The sequence below is a fragment of the Mauremys mutica genome, chromosome 6 (assembly GCF_020497125.1).
Source record: "Mauremys mutica isolate MM-2020 ecotype Southern chromosome 6, ASM2049712v1, whole genome shotgun sequence".
Taxonomy (NCBI): domain Eukaryota; kingdom Metazoa; phylum Chordata; order Testudines; family Geoemydidae; genus Mauremys; species Mauremys mutica.
This window is the reverse complement of record NC_059077.1, coordinates 68153277-68175882: the sequence shown is the minus strand read 5'-3', so window position 1 is coordinate 68175882 and position 22606 is coordinate 68153277. Positions and strand designations below refer to the sequence as shown.

The following is a 22606-nucleotide window of genomic DNA, read 5'->3' as shown; positions in this document are numbered from 1 at the left end:
TATGGCATTTATATATATATATATAAATTTATATAGCTATAAATTAAGTAATGAATGGTCAACACTTACAGTGAGTATTGCTTTTAATATAGCAAATGGGGCTATAGTATAAAATCTGCAAGAGCTTAATATTGCAGAACTTCTTTATTACTTTAAAACAGTGCACTGCAGGCCTTCTCAGTCTTGGGTTTTTACTCACACATCATAATGCTATATTGGAAGTAAAGTGATTGATATGATCCATCTGTATTTCCCTTTGCCCCATGAGAGCCTACCATACTCAAAAATGTACCGTTTCTCTGCCTACTTCCCGTCTCCCTTTTCCCTATCGTTGTAAGGCACCCAGCATATATGCCTGATGTAGTTCTCCAAATGACTGGTAGGGGGCATGCTTATATAATTTATTATAATAGTCTTTCTACCTCTCCATATCTAATCAATGAATAATTGAATGCCATAGTCTGTCCTTGAAACTGGGCCTCCAAAAGAGCACTTCAGATGGTTACTGTATCATCACCCATCACTGTAGTATTCAAACATTTAGGTAAGGAAGATAATGCTGATTTGTTCCCTATAAAATTACAGAAGAATGTCTCTGGAAACTAATATATATCTATATATTCGATGTAAGTAGCTTTACAAATTGACTCCTAAAAATACAGAACACTCTAGCCTGTTGTCCAAGAGGGAAATGTAATTATCTGGGAAAAATGTGTTTTGTAGTGACTAAAGACTGTTAGTCCTGTAGCATGTGGCTTTACTTGTGAATTAACACACAATGCCAAATTCAGGGCTGCTGTGAGCAGATGCCAATGCCATTGACTTCAGTGAACTCATACTCTCTTATAGAAGCTATACATTTGATGCATTGTTTCTTTTTTATTTTTGGTGGTTAACAATAGTAAATTAAAGCTGCTGTTTGCTTTATGTATAACTTGGAATATGTTTAATTCATTTTTTCCCTGAACATGAGAGAAAAAGTATTAAGAAAGTCTGAGGGAAGAATTTTTAATGTTATGGGTAACTGTGTGGCTGGTTTAACACCAAAAAGCTACCTGCAGTAATAGTGAAATAGACTACTTGCATATTATGCCACCTCTGAAATCTTTACTTTAGTTTTCATGTTTTTATGACTATAAAGCTTTCATTCCTGTATTTAAGCTACAAACAAAAAGTATTTTAGTTTTGAACATCTTTATAATACACCATTGCAGAAACCATGTTTTCCAATGTAGAATTTTGTCCATAGTATATTAATTGATACTTCTCCTCATCCTTAGAATAGTGTTGTATTTTATTAATGACTAAATAAATCATTTGTACAAGAAATAGAAATATTGGCAATGAGTAAAGCTTGTTGGGTCCATCAAGATTCTCACTTTTTAGTACTCCCATTTTTCCCCAGGATGGCGTCTAACTTGTTTCTTGGATAACTCTATTGCTTTTGTCTCAGAAATCTTGCCTCATGGACTCTTCATCAGTGTGGAAAAAATTTGTTCTTGATTCTTGTTCTGAATTTATTTTTCTTTATGTGGCACATAGGATTCCTTGCCCTGTTTGTAGCAGCAGATAGTAAACTGTATGTATGGTGGGCTAGGCTTTCAAACATGGCTTCTAATTTTGTCTGTGCAGGTCTGTGTGTACGATCTGAGCATTCAGACAGCATTTGTACACAAATTGGGGTACAGGCTTGGAGCACCTTTAAAAAAATTTGACCCCATATATTGTGTGTGTGTGTTTTGTCTAATGGATTAAATGTTCTAAAAGCCAAGATTCCTTTATTTATTTGAAAGTGGAAAGAATTGTGCTTGCCAGGTTTGTGAGCACAAAAATGTGGGAGCAAATCTTGTGGCTTCTGTACACCTATCAAAGGGGAGAAGCCCAGCAGATAACCAGTTGTACAATCTCTGGGTATTATAGAAGGAGCTGGTAGCAACTCCTGTAGTTAGATTGTCTAACACTTGGCATTGTAAATGATTCTTGCAGCCTTTTTTAGAGAATACATAACAATTCAGTTCTATGCAGCAGGTGTAAGACCAGGGCCAGAGAATTGTCTTTTCTTTCTCTAATGAAATTCTGTTCGGGTTTTTGCTGAGAGATTTTGAAAACTGCAGTTTCTGTGCTGAGTTGCACTGTCAGCAAAATTTCGGTAGCATTCCAAAACAATAATTGAACATGAACACTGTAATGTAAATATTCGTTTGTAACACAGGGACAGTGATACTGATCTTTGTAAAGTGCTCTGAGAGCATTATAAAATAGCTACTGTATGCATGTGATTCATCCACCAGTCACCCCCTGCTGGTTGGGCATGGCATAGTGGCTCTCCTTGTCTTTTGATGTGCCCTGCTCTGGCCCTGCAGTGGTCTGCCTCTTCCTGAGACTTAACCCTCCATCCAGATCACTTTTAGTCCTGTCCCTTCCAGGGAACCCTCCAGTCCAACATGCCACTGGCCTGACAGCATCATGCTGGAAGTTCAGCCCAATTTAAGGCTTTTGGGCCTGTCAGCCCTTGGCTCTGGTGTCTTCATATCCCCACCCTCTGTGGGCTGGTAGGGGAAGCCACGCCCAGCCGCTCCTCTGGGTTCCAGCCCAGAGATCCTGTATGAAAAAGATGAGATTTGTTCATTCAGAGCCTCTGCCATATGCCTGGGCTGCTTCCAACCATGGTCTACAACTAGGCCTTCCTCACAGTCTCTTCTCTCACTGACTCTTCTTCAGGACCCAACACAGAGGGGATCCAGACTAGCAGAGGAACTAAAAGGTTTGCACCAGGTCTGCCTGCCCCAAGGAGGCTCTGACCTGTAGGAGTCTCTAGTTAGGCTCCAGCCTTAGCTGATCCTTCCTGCCAGACAGCTTCAAGATAGTCTCTAATTAAGCTCTGGCCCCAGCTGCCTTCCTTCATAGGGCTAGCTCAAGAAGTCTACTCCCTCTCCAAGTCAGCCACCCGTGAGCTGTCCTTTTGCCTCCTCCTACCAGCCATGACAGGTGTAGCGGGACAAGGCTGATTGTACCTATAAGCTCATTAGTCCCTTCAGGCCCATCACACTTGGTATTATTATTATTAAACAAACAATGTAAGGCTGGGCCTACACCATTGTTGCTGCAGCAGCAGACAGTGTGCTAGGAATCCCAAGATCAGGCAGCCTCTTCAGGAGTGGGTGAAAGCTGGGCTTGGCTTTCCCTTGATACCCTCAGCATCCAGCATATGGCCCATCCCCCTTCCTCTGGGGGCACTAGAGGGATGAGACACATTTTGCCAGTGGTTTTCACAGCTATTTGGTAGACAGCTGAGGAATGTTGGGACTTAGGTATACAGGATTCTGGTCCTAGTCCTGGAATGTCATGTGCTCTAGTAGTTACAGACCCTTCTGCCACCAGTTTTCCACCCACTAGTCTGTCTTCTTCTGTCTCATATGCACACAATCCCAATGTCTATCTTATGCTAGTATTCAAAAATGCAGCCTAAAGATTTCTGCCAGTGAAACCCATCTAAATAGGGCAACTTACTGCTGAAGAAGAACCTAGCAGTCTGGACAATGAAGCCTGCTTCTATAAAATACACTCATTTGCTCTTTCACTTCCATCATTTCCATTCTATCAGGCTTAAATTAGAAAGTGATTCTATTGAAATGGAAATTGATTATAGGAATATAGATTTAGCAAGCTTGGCTTGTCTGAAAGCGGCTGAAAGTTGTTTTGTTTGACAGACGTTTACATGTTTGTTTGGGGATGGGGGAAACGTTTGGTTTTGCAGTCTTTGATTCCAAGCCAGCATATGTAATGGAGTTTATTTGTTCAGAGCTGGGCATCAGGTGTAATAGGATTATGCATTGTGTTTATATGACCCTGGCTTTTATATCCCTCTAGCACTGCTCAGTCATTCATTTTTCTCATATAAATTAAAAGTGGAGATGGTAGATTAGATGTGCCAGGACTCATCTGTGTTATGTGAAATATAGTGTTTCTGTCTCTTGAACTTACTGGATCATGACAGAAATATAGATGAGCAAGAGGAAAATATTAAACTCTTATGAAAGCTTGCTTCTGTAGCAGATTGATGCCATTTTTGCTTCAATAGTAGATTACTACATCAAAGTCCCCTTTTACAATTTTTGATACTGTATTTGTGTTATATTTAAAAGGTCATCCCAGCACTCTCTCCCTCTGTGGTAGATCAGAGCCCCAAGTGGCAAGCTTCGAGCACAGTACAAGGCACGTTTGTTCAGGCAGCCTTTTAATAAATGCTCTTACTGGAGGCTTTTAATTGGATCTTTTATGTGGCAATGAGATGATTTCCCTTATAGGCAAGTCATGTAGCCTCCATGCAGCAAAATGGTGGGTTTTGACCATCCTTTGCAGATGGTGGCAATTGTGTATTGAAAATGGTATAGGGGGCCAGGTGCTACAGCCATGTGTGCTGTGCCCAAACGTGTGTGTAAATAAAAATAGATTGTGAAATTTTGGGGGACAGTGTCAAGCCTTCTAATTTAATTAATTTTAAAGGGTTCCTCCCCCCCCCCCCCACCAATGACCTGCGCTGTTTAAAAACAGTGTTTCACACATCTTCTTTTTGTCCTAGTTAGGAGAGTGCTGGCTCATATCCAGACTTTCAGATCTATTTTTTTTTTTTACACACACACACACACACACACACACTTTTTTTTCTTTTCCCAGTCAACTAAAATCAAGGGCAATTGGCTTCACAGACTAAGCCAACCCAGACAGTTAAATAGAATTTTGTATTGATGTTGTGCATAATACGGTGGTGGTAAGCTGAGCCTGAGGCCCAGGACAAGGACCTTGTAGCAGTGTTAAACTGCTGGTTTCCAGCGTGCCAAAAAAAGGTTACAGAACAGTTGTAGCAGCAGGGGCTTCTATGAGCACAGTTTGATATTTTCTACACCTGAGGGAATTGTGTGCAAAAAAATTAATTTTTTTGCACACACTATTTTAAAATTCTGCAAAATTCTGCACATTTTATTTGTCAATAAATAAATGTGGAGGCTCCTGCATGGCAGTGGGGAGAACAGGCCACTGGCTGCATGGAGGCAGGAGATCACCCTGCTGTCTCCCCTTTTGCCGCCCGGGACAAGGACCCGGTGGTGAGGCTGCACCCGACCCTGACACAGCAGAAGGAAAGGGCTGGGCCTGCCTCAGAAACACCTGGAGTCCTGCCCCTCAGGTGCACCAAGTAGAGGCAGGCAGGCTCAGCTTGGCCAGGATCCAAGTGTGGCGGGATCCATCTATGGGATGAGAGGGTTCTGGGTGGGGCAATCTGGCTGTGGGAAGCTCAGTGGGGGGTCTGGTGCGGGGGGGGGGGAAATCAGGCTGCACAGAGGCTGGTTGGGTGGGTTCTGGGTGCAGGGACAATAGGTCTCTGCATGGGGGTTCAGGTGAAGGTGGTTGAAGTTCAGAAGGGGGTGTCTGAGTGTGGGGGAATGGGGCTTGGGAAGGGGGTCCAGGTGCTGGGGGGCTCATCAGGAGGGTCTGGGTCCAGGGAGGGTAGGATTCATCAGGGTGGGGGTTCGAGTGGGGGGGGCTCAGTGTGGATGGTCTGTGTACAGGAGTGGAGGTCTGGACATAGGTGGGAGGGGCTCAGCATGGGTCCAGATGCGGGGGGTCTGGGTGTGAAGGGGTTGGGCTCGGCAGATACAGGTGCAGTGGTGAGACTCGGTGGGATGGGGGTTTGGCTGCGGGGGGCTTGGTGAGGAGATTGTGTGTTCGGGGGGGTGAGGCTTGGTGGGGGTGTTTGGATGCATGGGGGTGTGTGGATGCATGGGGGTTGGGTGGACGAGGGAGAAGGAAATGGGGGTGGGGGAAAGTGTGGAGCTTCCTGCAGCTGGGGGAGGTTTCTGGCCCCAGCCGCTCCTTGCAGAGGAAGAGGAAGTCCCGTTCTCCCCAGCCTAGCCGGGACTAGCAGATGAGCCCGGTGTAGGAGCCACTGTCCAGGATGTCCCCAGCATCTCCCTCCCCCACCACAATGATTTACCTTTCAGCCAGCTGCTCCAGGTGCCCAAAACAACATGTCTACGCTGCTGTTTGCCTTTTGCAGTTTGCCTTTGCTTCTCTGTCAGTCATTCTTCTGTGGAGAATCAAAGAAGTCTGTGGGGGACATTAATTCTGTGCATGCGCAGTGGCGCAGAATTCCACCAGGAGTAACTGCCCCCTAGATATTTGAAGCAGCCCCTGTTACAAAGCCAGAGTCTTCTATTTGATCTCAGAGCACAAACTGCTTGCCCCAACACATTTGCAGTTGCTAATGTTTAGCCTAGGTAAACCCTAATGCACTTAAATAAATTAATAAAGCTGCATGCTGTGGCTGCCCTGGGTATGGGTATTCCAGAAATAAAATGAAAAGCTCGATGTTCTCATGGGAAGCTAAACTCTTAGAATGCTTTTTCAATGCTTTCAATAGCTCCATCATAATGGAACAGCCACCCTTGCTTGCCCCTTCAAGTCCCCAGTTTTGTGCCTACCATCATCCTCCTGGCCCAGGAACACTGAACAGGGCTTCCATAGGAGCACATCAGTGCCACAGCTAAATTGGCCAGAGGGCTTCTGCTGTCCAGGGGCTGAGACTTCTGCTCCTCATGCTATCAGCCCTGGGGAATCAACTCCAAGGGTTGCAGAATGCTTCCACTAGGCCCTGTGCCAGCCCCATACTTATTTTTGATTATGTGTAGTTGTTAATGAATGACTGGTTGGCAACACTGCTGATTTTAAGAATAGTTTTGGTGTTAGGGCAGAATAAATGTTCTCTGGGGAGATGAGTGGTTCTGCACACCTCTTTCTTTTTTTTCTCCATTTTGTGGAGAAACATTTCAGTTTAATTGCTTTATTTCAAAGTATAAATTCACATTATGATTTCCACAGCAGGGAGACTGATTATGTTAACAACCATATTGCAATGTATTGATAAATACCACTTTTCATCTTTGTAGGAAGCAAGCAAAACGAACTATTTGAATTTCAGAAAAGGCAATTTCTGTTCTATGTAGAGTTCATAATGTAATAAGAACCTTACCGATGTGCCAGAGTGAGGGCTGTGCCCTTAGGCTAAAAGCCCAGCTCCAATTTCCTATCCTTTGCATTTTCTATTACTTTACTCTGCCTACTTGAAGCTATAATCTTAGGGAAGTGAGTGGGGGCTAAAGGACATTGAATCTCTCTGCTCCATGCATTTCTAAAGAGATGTTAAGTGCTTTTTATTAGTTGAATCTGATTTTCACATGAAGTGTGTGTGTGAGAGAGAGAGAAAGAAAAAAATGTATGTGTTTTAACAGCACCCATAAGTGTCTTAGGTTCTTTCTGATACAGGTAAAAGGTCTTTGCCCCAGGAACCTAGAAACTTATCTTTGACGCAACTCAATAGAAGGGGGAAACCAGATAGTAGGGAGTGGTAGAGGAGCAGCACTTATATTAAGCAGTTACTCTTTTTAGGCTACTGTACTGCAAGATAGAGCAAAACAAATATTTTTAAAAGGTTTTTTGGATGAGAGAAGTGAAACAAATGAATAAGCAGTAGATTTATTCAGCAAGGTTATTGTAGCCCTTGTGGAAGAAATGGTTCGGGGGAGCGGGGCTTAAAAGGAGAAGATAGTATCTTTGCAGTCAAGCTCAAGAAAGGCATTCCATGCTTAAGGAGTATCATAAAAATAAGTGCAGACAAGGTTGTAGGAGAAGTGGATAAACATGATATCAAAGATGGCATCATTGGTGCAGCAGAATAGGCCGTGAAAGGGATGAATGAAACTGTCAGATAAGTAGTGTGGGATAGAGTTAAGTGGACCTTGAAGATGATGACAATAGGCTTGAACTTCATGCACTGGAGAAGGGTGAGCCAGTGGAGGAATTCAAAGAGGGGGAAGGTAATGTGGTTAGATTAGTGGTCAAGGAAGATCTGCTGCATTTTGTATTGACTGGAGGGGTTATGTGGGTCTCGGTCAGTGTGTGTCTACACAGCAATTAAACACCCGCAGCTGGCCCGTGTCAGCTGACTCAGGCTCGTGGAGTTTGTGCTGTGGGGCTGTAAAATTACTATGTAGGCTTTTGGGCTCAGCCTGAAGCCTGAGCTCTAGGATCCTGCAAGGGGAAAGGGACCCAGAGCCTGGGCTCCAGCCCGAACATCTACACAGCAATTTTTAACTCTGCAGCCCAAGCCCTGCGAGCCCAAGTCACTTGACCTGGGCCAGGTGTGGCCATGCTGCATGTCTTTTATTCCAGTGTAGACCTACCAGTGAGCCCAGAGAGAAGGTTACATTAATCAGAATGTCCTGGATGCTCATTGGAGCCAGAAAGAGAGGGGGGGAAAAAGAATAGATCTCAGAGATGTGTAGGAATTGTGTAAATGTGCAGGGAGATGGGGTGGAAATAAAAAATTATCCTTCGTTTACAGGTCTGGGTGAATAACTAGTGGTGTGTACACCAGTGAAAGAGAATGGAAGAGTGAAGAGGGCTTCAGGAGGAAGATTAGAAGATCACTTACAGTCATTTGAAATTAGTGAAGTGTTCGGAAGAGGTGATATTGCAGAGAGAGGCTGAAATACGTTGATTGGATGGAGGAGTGATTGTTCAGGAGTCAAAGAGGTAAATTTGTGAGTTGCTGGCATAGAGATTGTAGTTGAAGCTGTGTAAGCAGATAAGATTATTCACTGAGAAGGGGAGGGAGAGGAGGAGAGGACTAGAACAGAGCCCTGAGAGAGTCATAAGGAAAATGGAAATGGTGAGGGGGCTTGTCAAAAGAGACACCGGAGGAATGGCAAAACAAGGAGGAGGAGACCTAGAACAGAACAATGTTGTAAAAGCCATGGAAGGGCAAGATGTCAAGCAGGATCAGCAGCCCTGAAAGCAGGGGAGAGGTACCAGGAGGGTTCTGTTCTATTCAGATTAACATACCATGCCTATCACTAAGCACCTAAGTACAAAGGTGAAGGAGGTGATATTAATATTGTTGAGGAGAAGTTAATTCAATATACTGGAGATGATGGAAATCATCAGAGTGGAGTTAAGAGAGGAACTTCAGGCAATGATTGCAGATTCCTTGCTTGATGAGTTTGGAGCTGAAGGGAAATGGGGTGGCAATTGGATGGGATTTGAGGGATGTCTCTTTGAGACTGGGGAGTGGACTACAGCAGGCTTGTTTTGTGAAGAAAGGGAGCCAGAGGTGAGGGAGGAGGTGAGAGTCAGAGTAAGGGATGTCAGGTAGCAGGATGGAATGGGGATGAGGGGTAGATCAGGCAAGAAACCCCAGTATCGGTGACAGGAAGAAAAAGGAGTGTGTGTTGGGGTGGGGGAAGATGGCTATCATGGCAGATCTCATAGCTCTATTCTTTGAAGAAGCTGGTATGATATTGTGCAAAGAGAGGAAGATGCAAATGCAAAGGGCTTTGGAGGGAATTGAAGGTTGTAAATAAACAGGTGTTGTAGACATGGGATTCTAGTTAGGTGGGAAAGTAGAGATGTTTGGCAAGGTATTTAGCAGAAGTGGAGGAGAGGACCAAATTTTAGTTGAATAAGTGTGCACGACCTCAGGACTATCTCCAGAGCATGGGAACTGGTGCAGTGATATTTGAGATTGGAAGCTAATAATTGGGGGCTACTTTGAACTGAGAAAAAAGGGTGAAAGAGCAAGTGGGGGGAGGAATTGACCTCTCAGCTAAGGAGAGGATGGAGAGAGTAGGGAAGAGCAGCAGAAAAGTAATGGATGTGAAGGATTGTAGTCCACAGAATGGACAAGTTTATTGGGTAGAGGCAAGAGGTAAGTAGCTGATGATGAGGGAGATGAGGTGGTTGTGAGAGAAAGGGAACTTAAAAATTGCTACTATCTCTCTCTGCTGTCCTCAGACAGGTCCATAACTGAGTAACAGGCCTCTGTGGGGGTTTCCTGGCGCCTTGTTTGTCATTTTGCCTGTTTCTGAGGTACTGTGGGGTCAGGTGGAATCACTGTGAATGTACGATAGGGGTGGATGAAAAGACAAACAACTAGGGCTGCTGGTTTTGACAGATTAGTGAGTGGCTTGGTGACATGAAATGTTCTAGGATAATTAAAGGGATCAAATGTAAACTGCAAAGAAGATTGGTCTGGTCAAGGACATGACATCTTAAGTAGATTTAGTATTTGGAGAGGGGCGAAGGGGTGAGTAACTGTGATTGAAGTGCTGTTTGGAAATCCCATTACTCTAGATATACTATCCGTTTTAGACTAATCAAGATAGTGAAGTTGACTCATGTTTTTCAAATTGAGTACTTCACTTTTTCAGGGCAGGGTTACTTTCAATTGTTACAGATGAGCTGGACATTCTTCTCTTGACACAAGTGGGTAACCTTCAGTATTACTGATGGGAATCATTTCCATCAAGAAGAGCAGACCATCCTTTCTCACCACCACCTTTAAATCAGAGTGCATTAGTGCTATTGAATAAGGAACTGTCTGGAAACTTTATCCAAGTATTGTATTGAATTCCCACTTCCAAACTCCATGTTAACTTTCAGAATACTAGTATTCTGTCCCAGGAAATACAAACCACTGATACTAGGATACCTATATATTTTGTGCTGAAATGAAAACAGGAATCTGCCTTTATAATATTGCATAGTGTTCAGGATAAACTAAAGCTTACAATAAATTAAAGGGGGTAATCCATTTGTGCTTGTGACTGTGAAGGGTGCAGCCTTAATTGCAGTAATTATATGATAATTACCATGATAAAATATTTAGGAAATGTCAGTAGTGACATTTAGGAAGTTAACTAGAGAGAACAACCCAAAAAAGCCTCATTTCACGCTTGTTGAAGTTGTGATGGGCGAATCATTCATGTTCCATGCAGAGTGGAATCATTTGCCTAACGTCCTTTTTTGACTTGTATACTTTATGTAATGATGTTTGTGTGTATGTGTATATTTACATTTAAGAAATAGCTGCTTTTTGCACTGCAGTTTTCACTCTGCAGCTGATTTAAAAAAAAGAATGATGGAAAAACTCTTTGTGTGTGGTAGCTGGGTCATGCTCTCTCCAGTAACGGTTAGAAAGTGGAAGACTGTATTCCCTGGGGGATATTGTGAGTGGGAGGCCTTGTAAAATCACTATAGTACTAAATTTTTCCATATTTTATAGCAATTTCAAAAGTAAAAAGGTTAATATGTGAGGAAGTTGTATCCCATCCAAAAAGAATGGTATTACCCAAACTGACATAATGGATCTGACTCTCCAGAGACAACAAAAAGGTAGCATCTGCAGTAACTTTGTGTGACTGGATTAAGGGACACCATAATATCTGGATAGCTCTCAATTTTTCTTTCCTGTGGGTAAGTAAATATATAGTCTTTTTAAATCTGTAAATAAATGGGATAGAGTGGCCACCAGATTATTAAATTCAGAGTGAGCAGAGCTCAGCTAACAATGGTTACTAGATAACACACTACCCTACTAGTTTTGAAATTATCACAGGAAACTGTCAGTGAAACTACACTTGTCTAAAAGCAGTACGCAACCTCAGTAGTTGGTAAGGGTTATAAAAAGCACTCATTGATGGGAATGCATTATGTACATGAAGTAGCTCACCCTGCTGTCTCTGATTTGGTAGAATACATTTTTCATTGTCTGTTTCCTTTATCCATCAGCTTCAGTGACAGCGACTCATGTCCAGTTTATTATTATTTATTTGTATTATGGTAGTAACTACAGGCCTCAACTGAGATAAGGGCACCACTGAGTGAGGTAGTGTACAAACACATATTAAGATTGTTTACACTAGGAGCTGGGCTGTAATTCCCAGCTCTCATTAGACTTGCTTGCCTTAGACCTACTCACGCTAACTTTCCTTGAGCTACCGTTCTAAAAATAGTGACATTGCCATGGTAGCATGGGCAGCAGTGACCGGTATAACAAGCTGGTTGTGCCGAGTACATACCCAAAGGGTTTGGGTGGGTTTGTACTCAGCACAGCTAGCCTGTGCCACCACTCATTGCTGCCCGTGCCACTGTTACTATGGCTACACTACTATTTTTAGCATGCTAGCGCTCTTCAAGCTAGTGAAGGTAGGTCTAACATGAGGAATCACCCCTAGCTCTGATGTAGACATATACCTTAAGAGAAAGTCCCTACCCCAAAGAACTTATTGTCTAAATAGAGAAGACAGAAAAGGGCTGAGAGAAGGGGAGCATTATTATCCCTGGTTTACAGATGAGGAACAGACGATAAGTGAATGGCCTGTGGTCATGCAGGAAGACTGTGGCAGAGCCAGAAATTGAACCCTGATGTGTAAGTCCCACTGCAGTTCTTTAAAATCGTTCAGAAAAAGTCTTGTGGTTACTGTTCTTGCCCTTGAAAGCTGCCTGTGGCACAAGACATTGTAAAAATGCACCTAATCTATCAACTAGCATTTATAAGGCTCTTATCACCATGGTACTTTACCTGACCACTATATATGGGTTTATAAACAGTGAGGCTGCCTGGAGATATTCAGTTAGATCTGTCTAGGTTTTGAATTTTGTGATGTAATATGATTTCATTGGTCTGACAGACTGCCCCAAGAAATGGTTGACTCTTCATAAAAATTTTAAATAGCCATTTTAAAGTCTTTAAAAAAGTTCTTAATTTATTCAAAAATTTCAGAACATGTTCTAGTTGTCAATTAGACTTAGCTTTAAAAATTTAATATGGTGATGATTTTATTTTTGCAAAAGAGAACAAATCTAACCATAGCTATGATGAAAAGACGTCACCTCTACTAAGCGAAATACTTCAGACCTGGGACTAGAACCCTGGTTTTACAGCTGCAACAACAAAGGCCTTTAGCCCCCTGAGCTGATAGGAGAGGTCTGTTATCTGCTTATGTAGATAGAATGATCCTTTCTGTTTTCTCTGAACTGTAACCAGCCAGTAGAGGGCAACATGCTTACACAAACATATAGTAACAAATGAAAGTCTATGACAAAAATAAATCCCATCGATGTTGGTTAGCGAGCAGTAAATTTGGCTCATAACTCCCATTGACATCAGTGCAAGCTGTATTGGGCACCAAGCTATTCACAAGAAAAATCCAGCAATATATATGCTTAGTTACATCTTATTCGTTATATCTTCCAATTTACCAGTGCATAGGTCTTCAAGGATGTTTAGCCATATGTAAAGTTGGAAGGGGAAGTAAGTTGATTTTTAATTCAGGGTACTTTTAATGCATTATAACTCAAAAACATTTTGAAACAACGTCTTCACACTTTGCAGAAACAAACAGTCTCCTTTGCCATGAGAATAAATCTAATAATTTCCAAATGAAAACAATTTTCCATAGAGACCAGAGTTTTATAACTCAAGCTGATGGTAACAGAAGACCCCAATCCTTCAAGTTAAATGGATGTAGAGTGAAACTGTAAACACTGAGGAAAAGTTTTATATTTACATTAATCCCAGATGACTCTCACTACTAATGCTGGAACACTGTAAATGGGTGATATAGGGTAACATAAACTATGAACTAAAACACAGAAGCCTGAACAGAGAGTAAGTGCTGACGCTGCACACTCAGCATTGAAAGGCATTTTGCATTTTTAAAGGGTTTTTCATTAAGCATATTATGGGGAGCAGCTTAGTGTAGCCCCAATCCTGCAAAGATCAATTAACCTGCTTTGCTTTATATACTGTGAGTAGTCCTATGTTTATCAAAACATTTTATAGTAAATCACCATCAGGTGTGTCTGCTTTCACAGGAGAAAACATGGATAGTCTTATTATAGTGTGCAGGAAATTAATGTGTGTAAGTACTCTGCATATGAAGAGAAGAACATATATTCCTCAACACTGGGACTCCCAGCCTGTTAGGCACATCAGAGTTTACAGAGAGGTAGGGCATGCCCATCCTTCTGGCTGCTTCTGGAGAGCTGCTGAGCCACTGCCACTGGGCATGTACTCTGGCCCTGTTTTCTTAGGCAGCTCTACTCAATGCTGTTCCTGGCACTCTTCACAGCAGCATTCTACCAGCAGAGAGCAGCACAGTACATTGCCAGCAGCTGGGGGAAGGTGAATAAGAACATGCATTGGGGACAAAGGAGATAAACAGGCAAGAATATAAGAGAACACTGAGGGGGGTGAAGGTGAGAAAGGGAAACACAAAAATAAGAGAATTGGGTGCAGAAAACAGTGAAAAGTAGAGGGGATGTGTCTTGGACAGGGAAGAAACTAGATAAAGAAAACAAACAGGTGATGTTAGAAAGCAAAGTCAGGAAGAAAAAGAAATGATGGAAAGTGTATCTAGGGTGGGGAGGGAGAAAGAGAATGTACTTAACAGTGAGACTGCAGCACCGACACCTGCTAGGTCTTGGCATGACGGGGAAATGGGGAGGGACCCTCAGATCCTGATGCATTAAAGCAGGATGTGCTCCAACCCAAAAGGTTTAGTTGCTATTATTTTAATATTCTCTTTTCTTCTATGGTCTTAATAGACTTTATTATGATTCAGAAGAATTATCCTTGTATCTGATGATGATGATTGATCCCGTAATTAATATAGGTGAGGAAAACATACTATTCAGAGGGTCTTTTTCAGAATGCTACTCTTGGCAAGCATTGTTCCCTGTGTAAATGGATTTGCCAAGTGTGAAGTTGTGCCCTATTTGTCCTGATTTTATTTTTGATCTTTATAAAAATCAACTCTTCCCAGGATTTAATAGTTTAGACATACTTTGTATTAATTAAACAAAGTGATCAGATATACTTCAGTCACAGGATAAGGAACTCTAAGCTTCTAACTTCACCAATGTAACCTAGCAATGCAAAGCAGTATAAATTTTGGGTAAGTGGAGTACCTATAACAGGCAAGGACTGAGGGGAAAAGGTTGTCGCTAAATCTTCTGTTGTGCTGATTTAAAAAAAACCAACAACATACATTCTTAATAAGAACCTATATTCCTAGGAATTTCCTGGGCTACTAGTTAAATGCTGAATTCAAATGATTTATTTTTTTATTCATCTAGTTATATCTGCCCTAATTTTTTTAAATTTTAATGTACCATGTAAAATCCCTGGCTTTCAAATATAGCTTCAGGTTCACTTCAATTTTCTGATATCATAAAGAAACTCATTTAATTGCATATGGAAATAGGGGGAAATAAGAATTTAGCTACATGGCTATGCTGGTAACTTTTTTTACTGTTGTATGCTTACCTTGTAGTTTTGGTTGCAGTAATTAGTGTACAGAAAGCTGGAAAGATGCCTGCAATTCCAAAATGAACTCGGTGCAGCTCTCTCCTTCCCCTCCCTTTCTCCTTTAGCACCGCCCCTTTAGCTAGAAGCAAGACAGCTGTGTTTGATCATAAACCACTTACAACTCCAGGCGTAGTGGATGGGGAAACTTTAGCGTGAAGTACAGCATCAGTTTGTCTCGGGGTTTTTTTCCCCCTTCTAAAACCTTGGCAGTACTTTGATTGTGTTCTCGCTGTGAATCCATCTGAAACTTACCAAATAGTTGCCAGGATATTAAACTCCTATGGGAGATGCCCTCAAACCTAGCTGGGGAAAGGGCAGTATAAAACTAGAGGCAGAGCTGAAACACAGGTTTCACATGGACTTGGGCAGTTTTAGTATCCAGGAGATCATTACTGACTGTCTGCATTCTCTGTGACCCTGCACTCTGCAGCTTTACTGAGTCTCTTGCAGAAATGGATTGTTTGTGAAATGAAAACCAGTTTGGCTCCTTTAGAAGACCTTGCATCATTAATTTAGGTTCTATAAATGTTAAGTGAAAATGGCTGTCTAGAGCAAAATGTGCAAGACAGAAAAATCTTGGAGAAGAAGAGAGTGTTGAATCTATTGAGCAAAGCTTGGAAGCATTAAAATCTGTAGAAATAGCCAAGCCCTGAAAAGTCTAATCATGAATTCTGGAGTTGCTATGAAATATGGAAATGACTCCTCTGCGGAGCTGAGTGAGGTAAGCAGTTTCAATATCCTTGGGTTTTTTTGTTTTTTGTTTTTTTTAATGCTTTTGTTTTTTAAATATAGTATTAGTCTCTTTTTGGCTTTCAGTCTGCAGGCACTTCAATTAAAGATTAATAGAATGTATTCTTGTTCTAATTTGCAGTGCTAGTCAGGAAATTACCTGAACTTGCTTCAGTCAGAAATAAGTGGTAAAAGGCAAATGGTTGTAACTCTGCAGAGACCTTTTTTTATGTCGTCCTGCAGCAAGGATTCCCCCACCTTCCCGAGTGCTGCATTTATATACACAGCATTCCTCTTTGCAGTGGGTAAAATACACAGTGATCCCAATTGAGATTAAGCAGATGGCTACTAATTTGGAGACGAGGGTGGAAAACAAACAGCATTATTAAGCTAACAACTTTGATAGAATCACAGATTATGTTCAACCAAGGTAATGCTGTTTTTTCAGATTAGATTAATATTATTTTAGTTGGGGGAAGGGAGAGGAAATAAGCCACTGGGACTTTTACTTCTTGCAGCATAGGGTGAAAACCTGTTATATTTATTACTTACTGTTGTAGGTGTGTCTGTTTCTTTTATGCTCTGACAGCATTGTGTTTTTTAAGCAGATTTGAAATTAAAGCCCCATCAAGTATTATGCAAATATTTAAACAGTTGTTCTAAGCTGCATATTTTACAGTTATTGAAATGCCTTGGGCATATCATTCGGGTAGCTTTGATTGGACTGAAAATTGCTGATATTGGTCACAACATACAGCCCAGAGCATCTTATTGGGGTTAAAACATGGTTTTAATTTTCCACAGAATACATTGTCTTGCTTTAAAAAAATCCTTTTTCCTCTTTTGACACACATTTTATGTGCCATGCAGTTTTTCTTTTATACTGTCTTATGAAAAGCATCATATAATGTTTCACAGAAGGAAGGAGACAAAAGAGTAAATGGTTTAGAGAGTTAGGTATGATCACTGTCATACAGCTAGGAAAAAAAAAACTATATACCAAGATAAAGAGTGGAAATATAAAATGAATAAGGAGACAAACAGGCATTCTAGCAGACCAGTGAGAGTGAAGGTCAATGGAACACTGTGGAAAGGGTACTAGTGAGGAATGAGGGTCCATGTCAGTGTAGAATTATGCAGTTCAGGATAGGAACTAATACAGTATTTTTATTTAAAATTTCTTCCATAATAAAAGTACTGTGCGTATATTTTATTAGTCATTTAAATTATAGGAGTTCCATTTCATTAACTCTGTGTGGATCTTGCAAAAGGGAACTTAAGAATGAAGGTCTTGTCAACTCAGCATAAACACTAAAGATCCCTGGATGCTTTTTGTAGAGTGGGAGACTGCCCTGGTGTCCTTGGCCAATACTAACCCCCTTCTTCTAGCTTTTATGCAGTACTATATGCTTGCTGGTTGATGGAGTCCATCCCAGGATAGTGTTGTGGGTGGGGGGGTGTTAATTTATTTTTATATGTTGTATAGCTTTGGGATGAAAGGTATTATAAGCTTGATTGCTTTTTTAAATGAGAGCCTATTCTTTTTACATTACCTGTGTTAGTGCAACAGCAGTTTGATTAGTACTTCACCTCTGACCATTCTACTTTTAAATAGGATTGTGCACTTCTGAAAGCTAGTCGTATTCCCACTGAAGTCAAGGTGGCTTTTGCCATTGACCTCAATGGGAGCAAGATTGTCCTTCTTGTTTGTTTGCTTTTCAAGCTAGTTCAGCAAAATCTCAAATGTCTCCCAATTTTTGTGTATGTTTTGGTTTTATACCTGTTTCAAAAGTAAAAGTTTCAAATCAGTGCAGTGTCTTGGGAGGGTGATGCTAGGACAGTCATCCAGAGCAGACAATATTTAACAATAGCATTTTCATCGTGTTGTATTGCTTTGGAATGTTGTTACAGGTTAGGAGTTCATTTTATTCAATTACTGGGTGGGACTTTAAGCCATATTAAGATAGTTCTTCTAGTCTTGTACTCAGTGATTTCACCTGGAATTTTGACACAGGAGGCCCTCCCACTCTGAGTATCTGTGATGGGAGGAAATATCTAGGAAATTCTGTGATCTTTCACCCTGGGGAATTTTTTTTAAGTTTAGCTGTCCCCTATGCTTTGATGGAATTGATTACATTTGTGTTCTAGAGCTACTGAGACAGAGTTTGGTTGCTCACCTCTAAATTTAAGTGACACACACAGCCCTTTTCTTCCCAGTAGGTGTGATATGAACAATAGGGCCTCCAAGGCTATCTTTTTCTTTTGGCTCCCTCTTCCCAGTTCTCCTCGCCATCTGTGAAATATTAATTTTTGTTTGCAGTACTTGAAAAATTTAAAGTGCTGTGCAAGTGCTGTTTGTATCTTTGGTTTGTGTCCATGTTTTGTACCTATTCTTTTGGTCTTCCTGTCTCTCTCTTTTTATTCTCTTCTGGCTTTCCTTCCTGCTTATGGCTTTTGTTTATGCCCGTTGAGAGAGAGAGTAGCATCACAGTCATTTAGAGAAAATGGCTGCACTGGGAATTTTCCTAGGATCATACAGTCTTAGTGAGTTTTTCGCTCTGTGGCCATCTCCCTACTTGCACTATCTAGTGCATCTGGTTTGGTGAAAAATATGTGTATTACTGGCCTACTGCCATAATTATGTAGGGAAGTTATATCCTCACTTTAGTGCACAAAATTCCAACTATGGAACTGCCATTATTAGAACTAGTGGATAATGTAGAAATCTCTGAACATATAGAGTGTGTGTGTGTGTGAAATTAATACACACATACCTTTCTGTGTGTCAGTTGCACAAAACAGAAGGTAAAAATTAATCATTATCCATACAGTTTGCAACGAGTGGTTTTTTTCTGAGATTTATGCCAGTATTAGGAAAAACTGACAAAAATTTACCTCCTCCCCCACCATGGATGCAAAAGTGTGTGTGTTTTGCTTTTGCTTTGCAAATAGCATGCTGATCTAATCTCTGATTTTTATTGTAAAAGTAAACAAAATCTTGATATCTAGTTGATATGTCCTTTTCCTTTGTTTGCCTTTTTCCCCCAATGAAGTTCACACATACAGCAAGGAAAACTGATTTCCATGGTAAGCCAGTCATGTTCCCATCAGAGCAGTATGATTTCAGTGATTGCTGAACTCCAGAGTTGAAGTTGTCAATATTGGTGCATATATCAGCAGCTTCTCTAGTTGACCCTCTTCCTCTACTCTCCCACCAAAAAAGAAATTTGGAGTGGGGGGGAAAGAGACATTAGGAGAGGTTGGTCTGAAAAATCTGTGCTGCCACTCGTCAGAATGTAGGATAGGCTTTGTTAACGTTGTAAATAATTCATAAGGTCCAACAAGGCCTGGTTGTAGTATTGTGAAACAGGCTAGCTGCTGCCAGTGCTGTGGTGTGAAGCATTATTTGGAGAGATTTCACTTTGAGGTTTGATCAGTTGGGGGATAGGACACCCAGAATTAAATAATCACTATTCAGGTCTATGTGTTTAGGCCAATGGTACCATTAACTATTGAGTGTAATACACAATGTGTTCTTAAAAGCTGACATCATGAATACCGCTTAAGCAGTTTGTTACAGACAACCAATTAAGGGCTGAAAAATTATTTGCAGTTACAAAGGTAACTGACCCACCCTCCCCTTCGGGTTTTCACAATGTTCAAAGTGGGGCTGTACTTCAGAATGTTCCCACTTTTTTGCAGAATACCTGGATGAATGTGCACAGTGAGATTTTCTTATTACATAGTCCATTTCCATATATATATATATGAAGATGGCTGTTTATGCATATTCTTAATTTTACTTCCCGCTGACTAGTCTACAATGAGGTTACTCGCTGTAGTAAAGTTAAGCACGCACATAAGTTTTTGCAGGATTGGGGCCTTATCAGGTATATATTTAAGGGCCCAATTCTGTCCTTGGTTATACACAAATGATTCCCGTCAAAGTCAATGGAAACTGCGCATCTGCCAAAGGCAGAATTGGGCCCCAAGAGAGGTTTCTGCAGACTCAGGGCTGGTATCTCATTTTTGCAAAACATTCATTTTTTAAAATGTGGTTTGTTTGTTTTATGTGGCCATTTCCTTTTGCCATTTGCTCTGTAAGCTGTGATGGGGACATCATTTCTCTAATGGGTATGTTCTTTCCAAAGCACCAAATTTAAAAAAAATCCCTTCTTCTCAGGTACATAATTTCTTCCCTTTGCTTTTTATTACCTCTGCTTAGATTTCTGCAGTTCAGAAAATTAAGGTTGCTGCTTGCATTCTTGGATACAGGTGTCCGTTCTTTAATCACTTACAATGCCAGGAACTTAATCTATGCTCTCCTTTTAAAGGAGGGGGAGAGAGAAATTTCACCAAAGTGGTGTTTGAATACTATCCTCCTCCCCCCCCCCAGGGATTTTTTTTTTTACTATTATTATTTTTGGTGGGAGGAGGTAGAGGAGTGAGGTCTCTGGAGGAGAACAGCACATGGGAAGAAGGATGACAAAATTCTATACATAGTACAAGATATGAAGAATGAAAGGGACAGTACCAGGTTTGACAGGGGTGAAACAAGAACCCATGACATAGTGATGTCCTTCAGAATTTCACATTTGTATGTCCACCTCACCACCACTACCCTAATTACTCCTGCTTCAAGAAAGTAATGAAGAGTAACAAAATGCAAAGGATGAAGCTGCTCGAGTCATAAATGCAACCCAATACAAAGACATTGCTGTGTGGGGCCAGAGAGTGGGGCAGATACAAATGAGGAAGCCTGACATGGTTACAAGCCCCATTGGCAAATACAGCATTGACAATCCCCACCCTGCTGTATTTTCTGTAAGTTTTCACTTCTTTTTAGGAGATGATTCTGCTTGCGTTAGTGCTGTAATGTATGTGTGGGGAACTGGTAATGGGTTTGTACATACTTCAGGTTGGAAATAAATCTTCTGGCCTTATTTTTGCCTTGTGAGTTTTGAAATCTTGAGTTTGGCAGTCTTGCTATCGGACAGTCAGAAAGCAGTCTGAATCCATCACTGGTCAGCCTGTAATGGGGTGGTTGCAGTGACAGTACTCCTTTACAGGCATAGTGACCTCATCTCACATTGGTATCCCCCTCTCACTTCACTATCTAGTGTTACAAGACATGTGCCTGACCTCCGGTAAAGAAAAACAGTATTAAAGGTGTACAGAGATTGCTATTAAAAGGCAACATATACTGCATATTGGTATATAGGAGAGATTACAGTTTCCCCCTGTACTTAGAAGATAAGTGTTCTAGTACTCGTCGATAAATTGGTGATACTTGTATTTATACAAGTTGAAAAGACCTTAATTTTTTGTTGTTTACAAAGGACATTCCACTGTTGGGCAGACCTGGCCCTTTTTGAGAACACTTTAAACACTGAAGAATAGATGCAAAACTGACCCTTAAGGTGATAATAAACAGCTCATATGTTTCATATCTATTAAAGCTAAATGCACTGGTTTATTGACTGTTAGAATGATGTTACATTGCATGTCATGTAAAAATGACTTTCAAGCAGCAGAAAGTACCCACCAAATTTTAGAGCATCATTTCTGTGGGTCTGGTCTGTGTACCTTTTGGTTCTCATTGATCTACAGTATATACCAGGAGTTCTCAAACTTTTGTACTGGTGACCCCTTTCACACAGCAAGCTTCTGAGTGTGACACCCCCCCCCAATACATTAAAACACTTCTTTATATATTTAACACCACTATAAATTTTGGAGGCAAAGCGGGGTTTGGGGTGGAGGCTGACAGCTCGCAACCCCCTGCCGTAATAACCTTGTGACCCCCTGAGGGGTCCCGATCCCCAGTTTGAGAACCCCTGGTTTACACTAACATGGGGGTACAGATTTTATTCAGATAATCAGGAGCTCAGATAATCAAGAGGGCAGGAGCAGCAGTGCAGGAAGCCTTCTGCAGCCCTGCTGTTACGGCCCTCCTCCCTTCCTCCAGTGACAGCAGAGCTGCGAAGGGCTCCCTGCACTGCTGCTCCTGCTCTCTAGATTATTGCAGGGGCGAAGGGTGGAGTGGGGGAGGTTACGGTCCTGGCAGGGCAGAGCAGAGACCCGCGGCCAGGACTCTGCTCTGTCGTGCCAAGACTGCAGTCTTACCTGCATCTGACTTCTGCAGGATTGGGTGTCACCGGCCCTGCGGCAGTGCAGGGAGCACTTAGGGCATGTCTACACATGGATAAAAGACCCATGGCTGGTCTGGGTCAGCTGACTCAGGCTCGTGGGACTCAGGCTGCAGTGCTAAAAATTGGTGTGTAGATGGTCTCACTCAGGCTGCAGCCTCACAGGGACTCACACCTCGGGCTTCAGACTGAGCTTGAACGTCTACACAGCGATTTTTCAGTCCTGGAACCCTGAGAGTTCGAGTCAGCTGACCCAGGCAAGCTACAAGGTTTTTTGTTTTGTTTTGTTTGTTTTTTTTATCCCTGTGTAGACATATCCTCAGTCCCATGACAGCAAGGCTGTAGATGGCTCCATGCACCACCGTAGGAGCCATTCTGCAGCAGGGTGGCCTCCCTGTGGCCGGGAGTTTCTTCTTTGTCATTCAGACCTCTGCATTATCCAAATCCCTTCCTTGTTGTCCCCCAGCATGGAGAATGAGGCAGGGATTCGGATAATGTGGATGATCAGGTAATAGAGTTTTGG

General features: G+C 41.7%; 1 protein-coding gene and 1 long non-coding RNA gene across 9 annotated transcripts in view; one reads left to right on the top strand and one right to left on the bottom strand.

The window, feature by feature from the left end:
• Positions 1 to 22606, top strand: part of MCC (MCC regulator of WNT signaling pathway) — a 321225-nt gene that overhangs the window by 79644 nt on the left and 218975 nt on the right. For 2 of the 8 annotated variants that reach the window (XM_045022365.1, XM_045022366.1), the window contains exon 1: positions 15342 to 15926. The exons of the other annotated variants lie outside the window; for them this stretch is intronic. In XM_045022365.1, coding sequence (XP_044878300.1) covers positions 15870 to 15926 — 57 coding nt within the window. In that variant the 5' untranslated portion in view covers positions 15342 to 15869. Of the gene's footprint in view, positions 1 to 15341; positions 15927 to 22606 lie in introns of those variants that run through there. 8 annotated transcript variants of the gene reach the window in all.
• On the bottom strand, positions 1407 to 15225 carry LOC123373368. The gene is made up of 3 exons (XR_006580691.1): positions 15164 to 15225; positions 5993 to 6085; positions 1407 to 2601 (listed from the first exon to the last, which is right to left on the bottom strand). It is a non-coding gene; the product is annotated as an uncharacterized LOC123373368 (long non-coding RNA).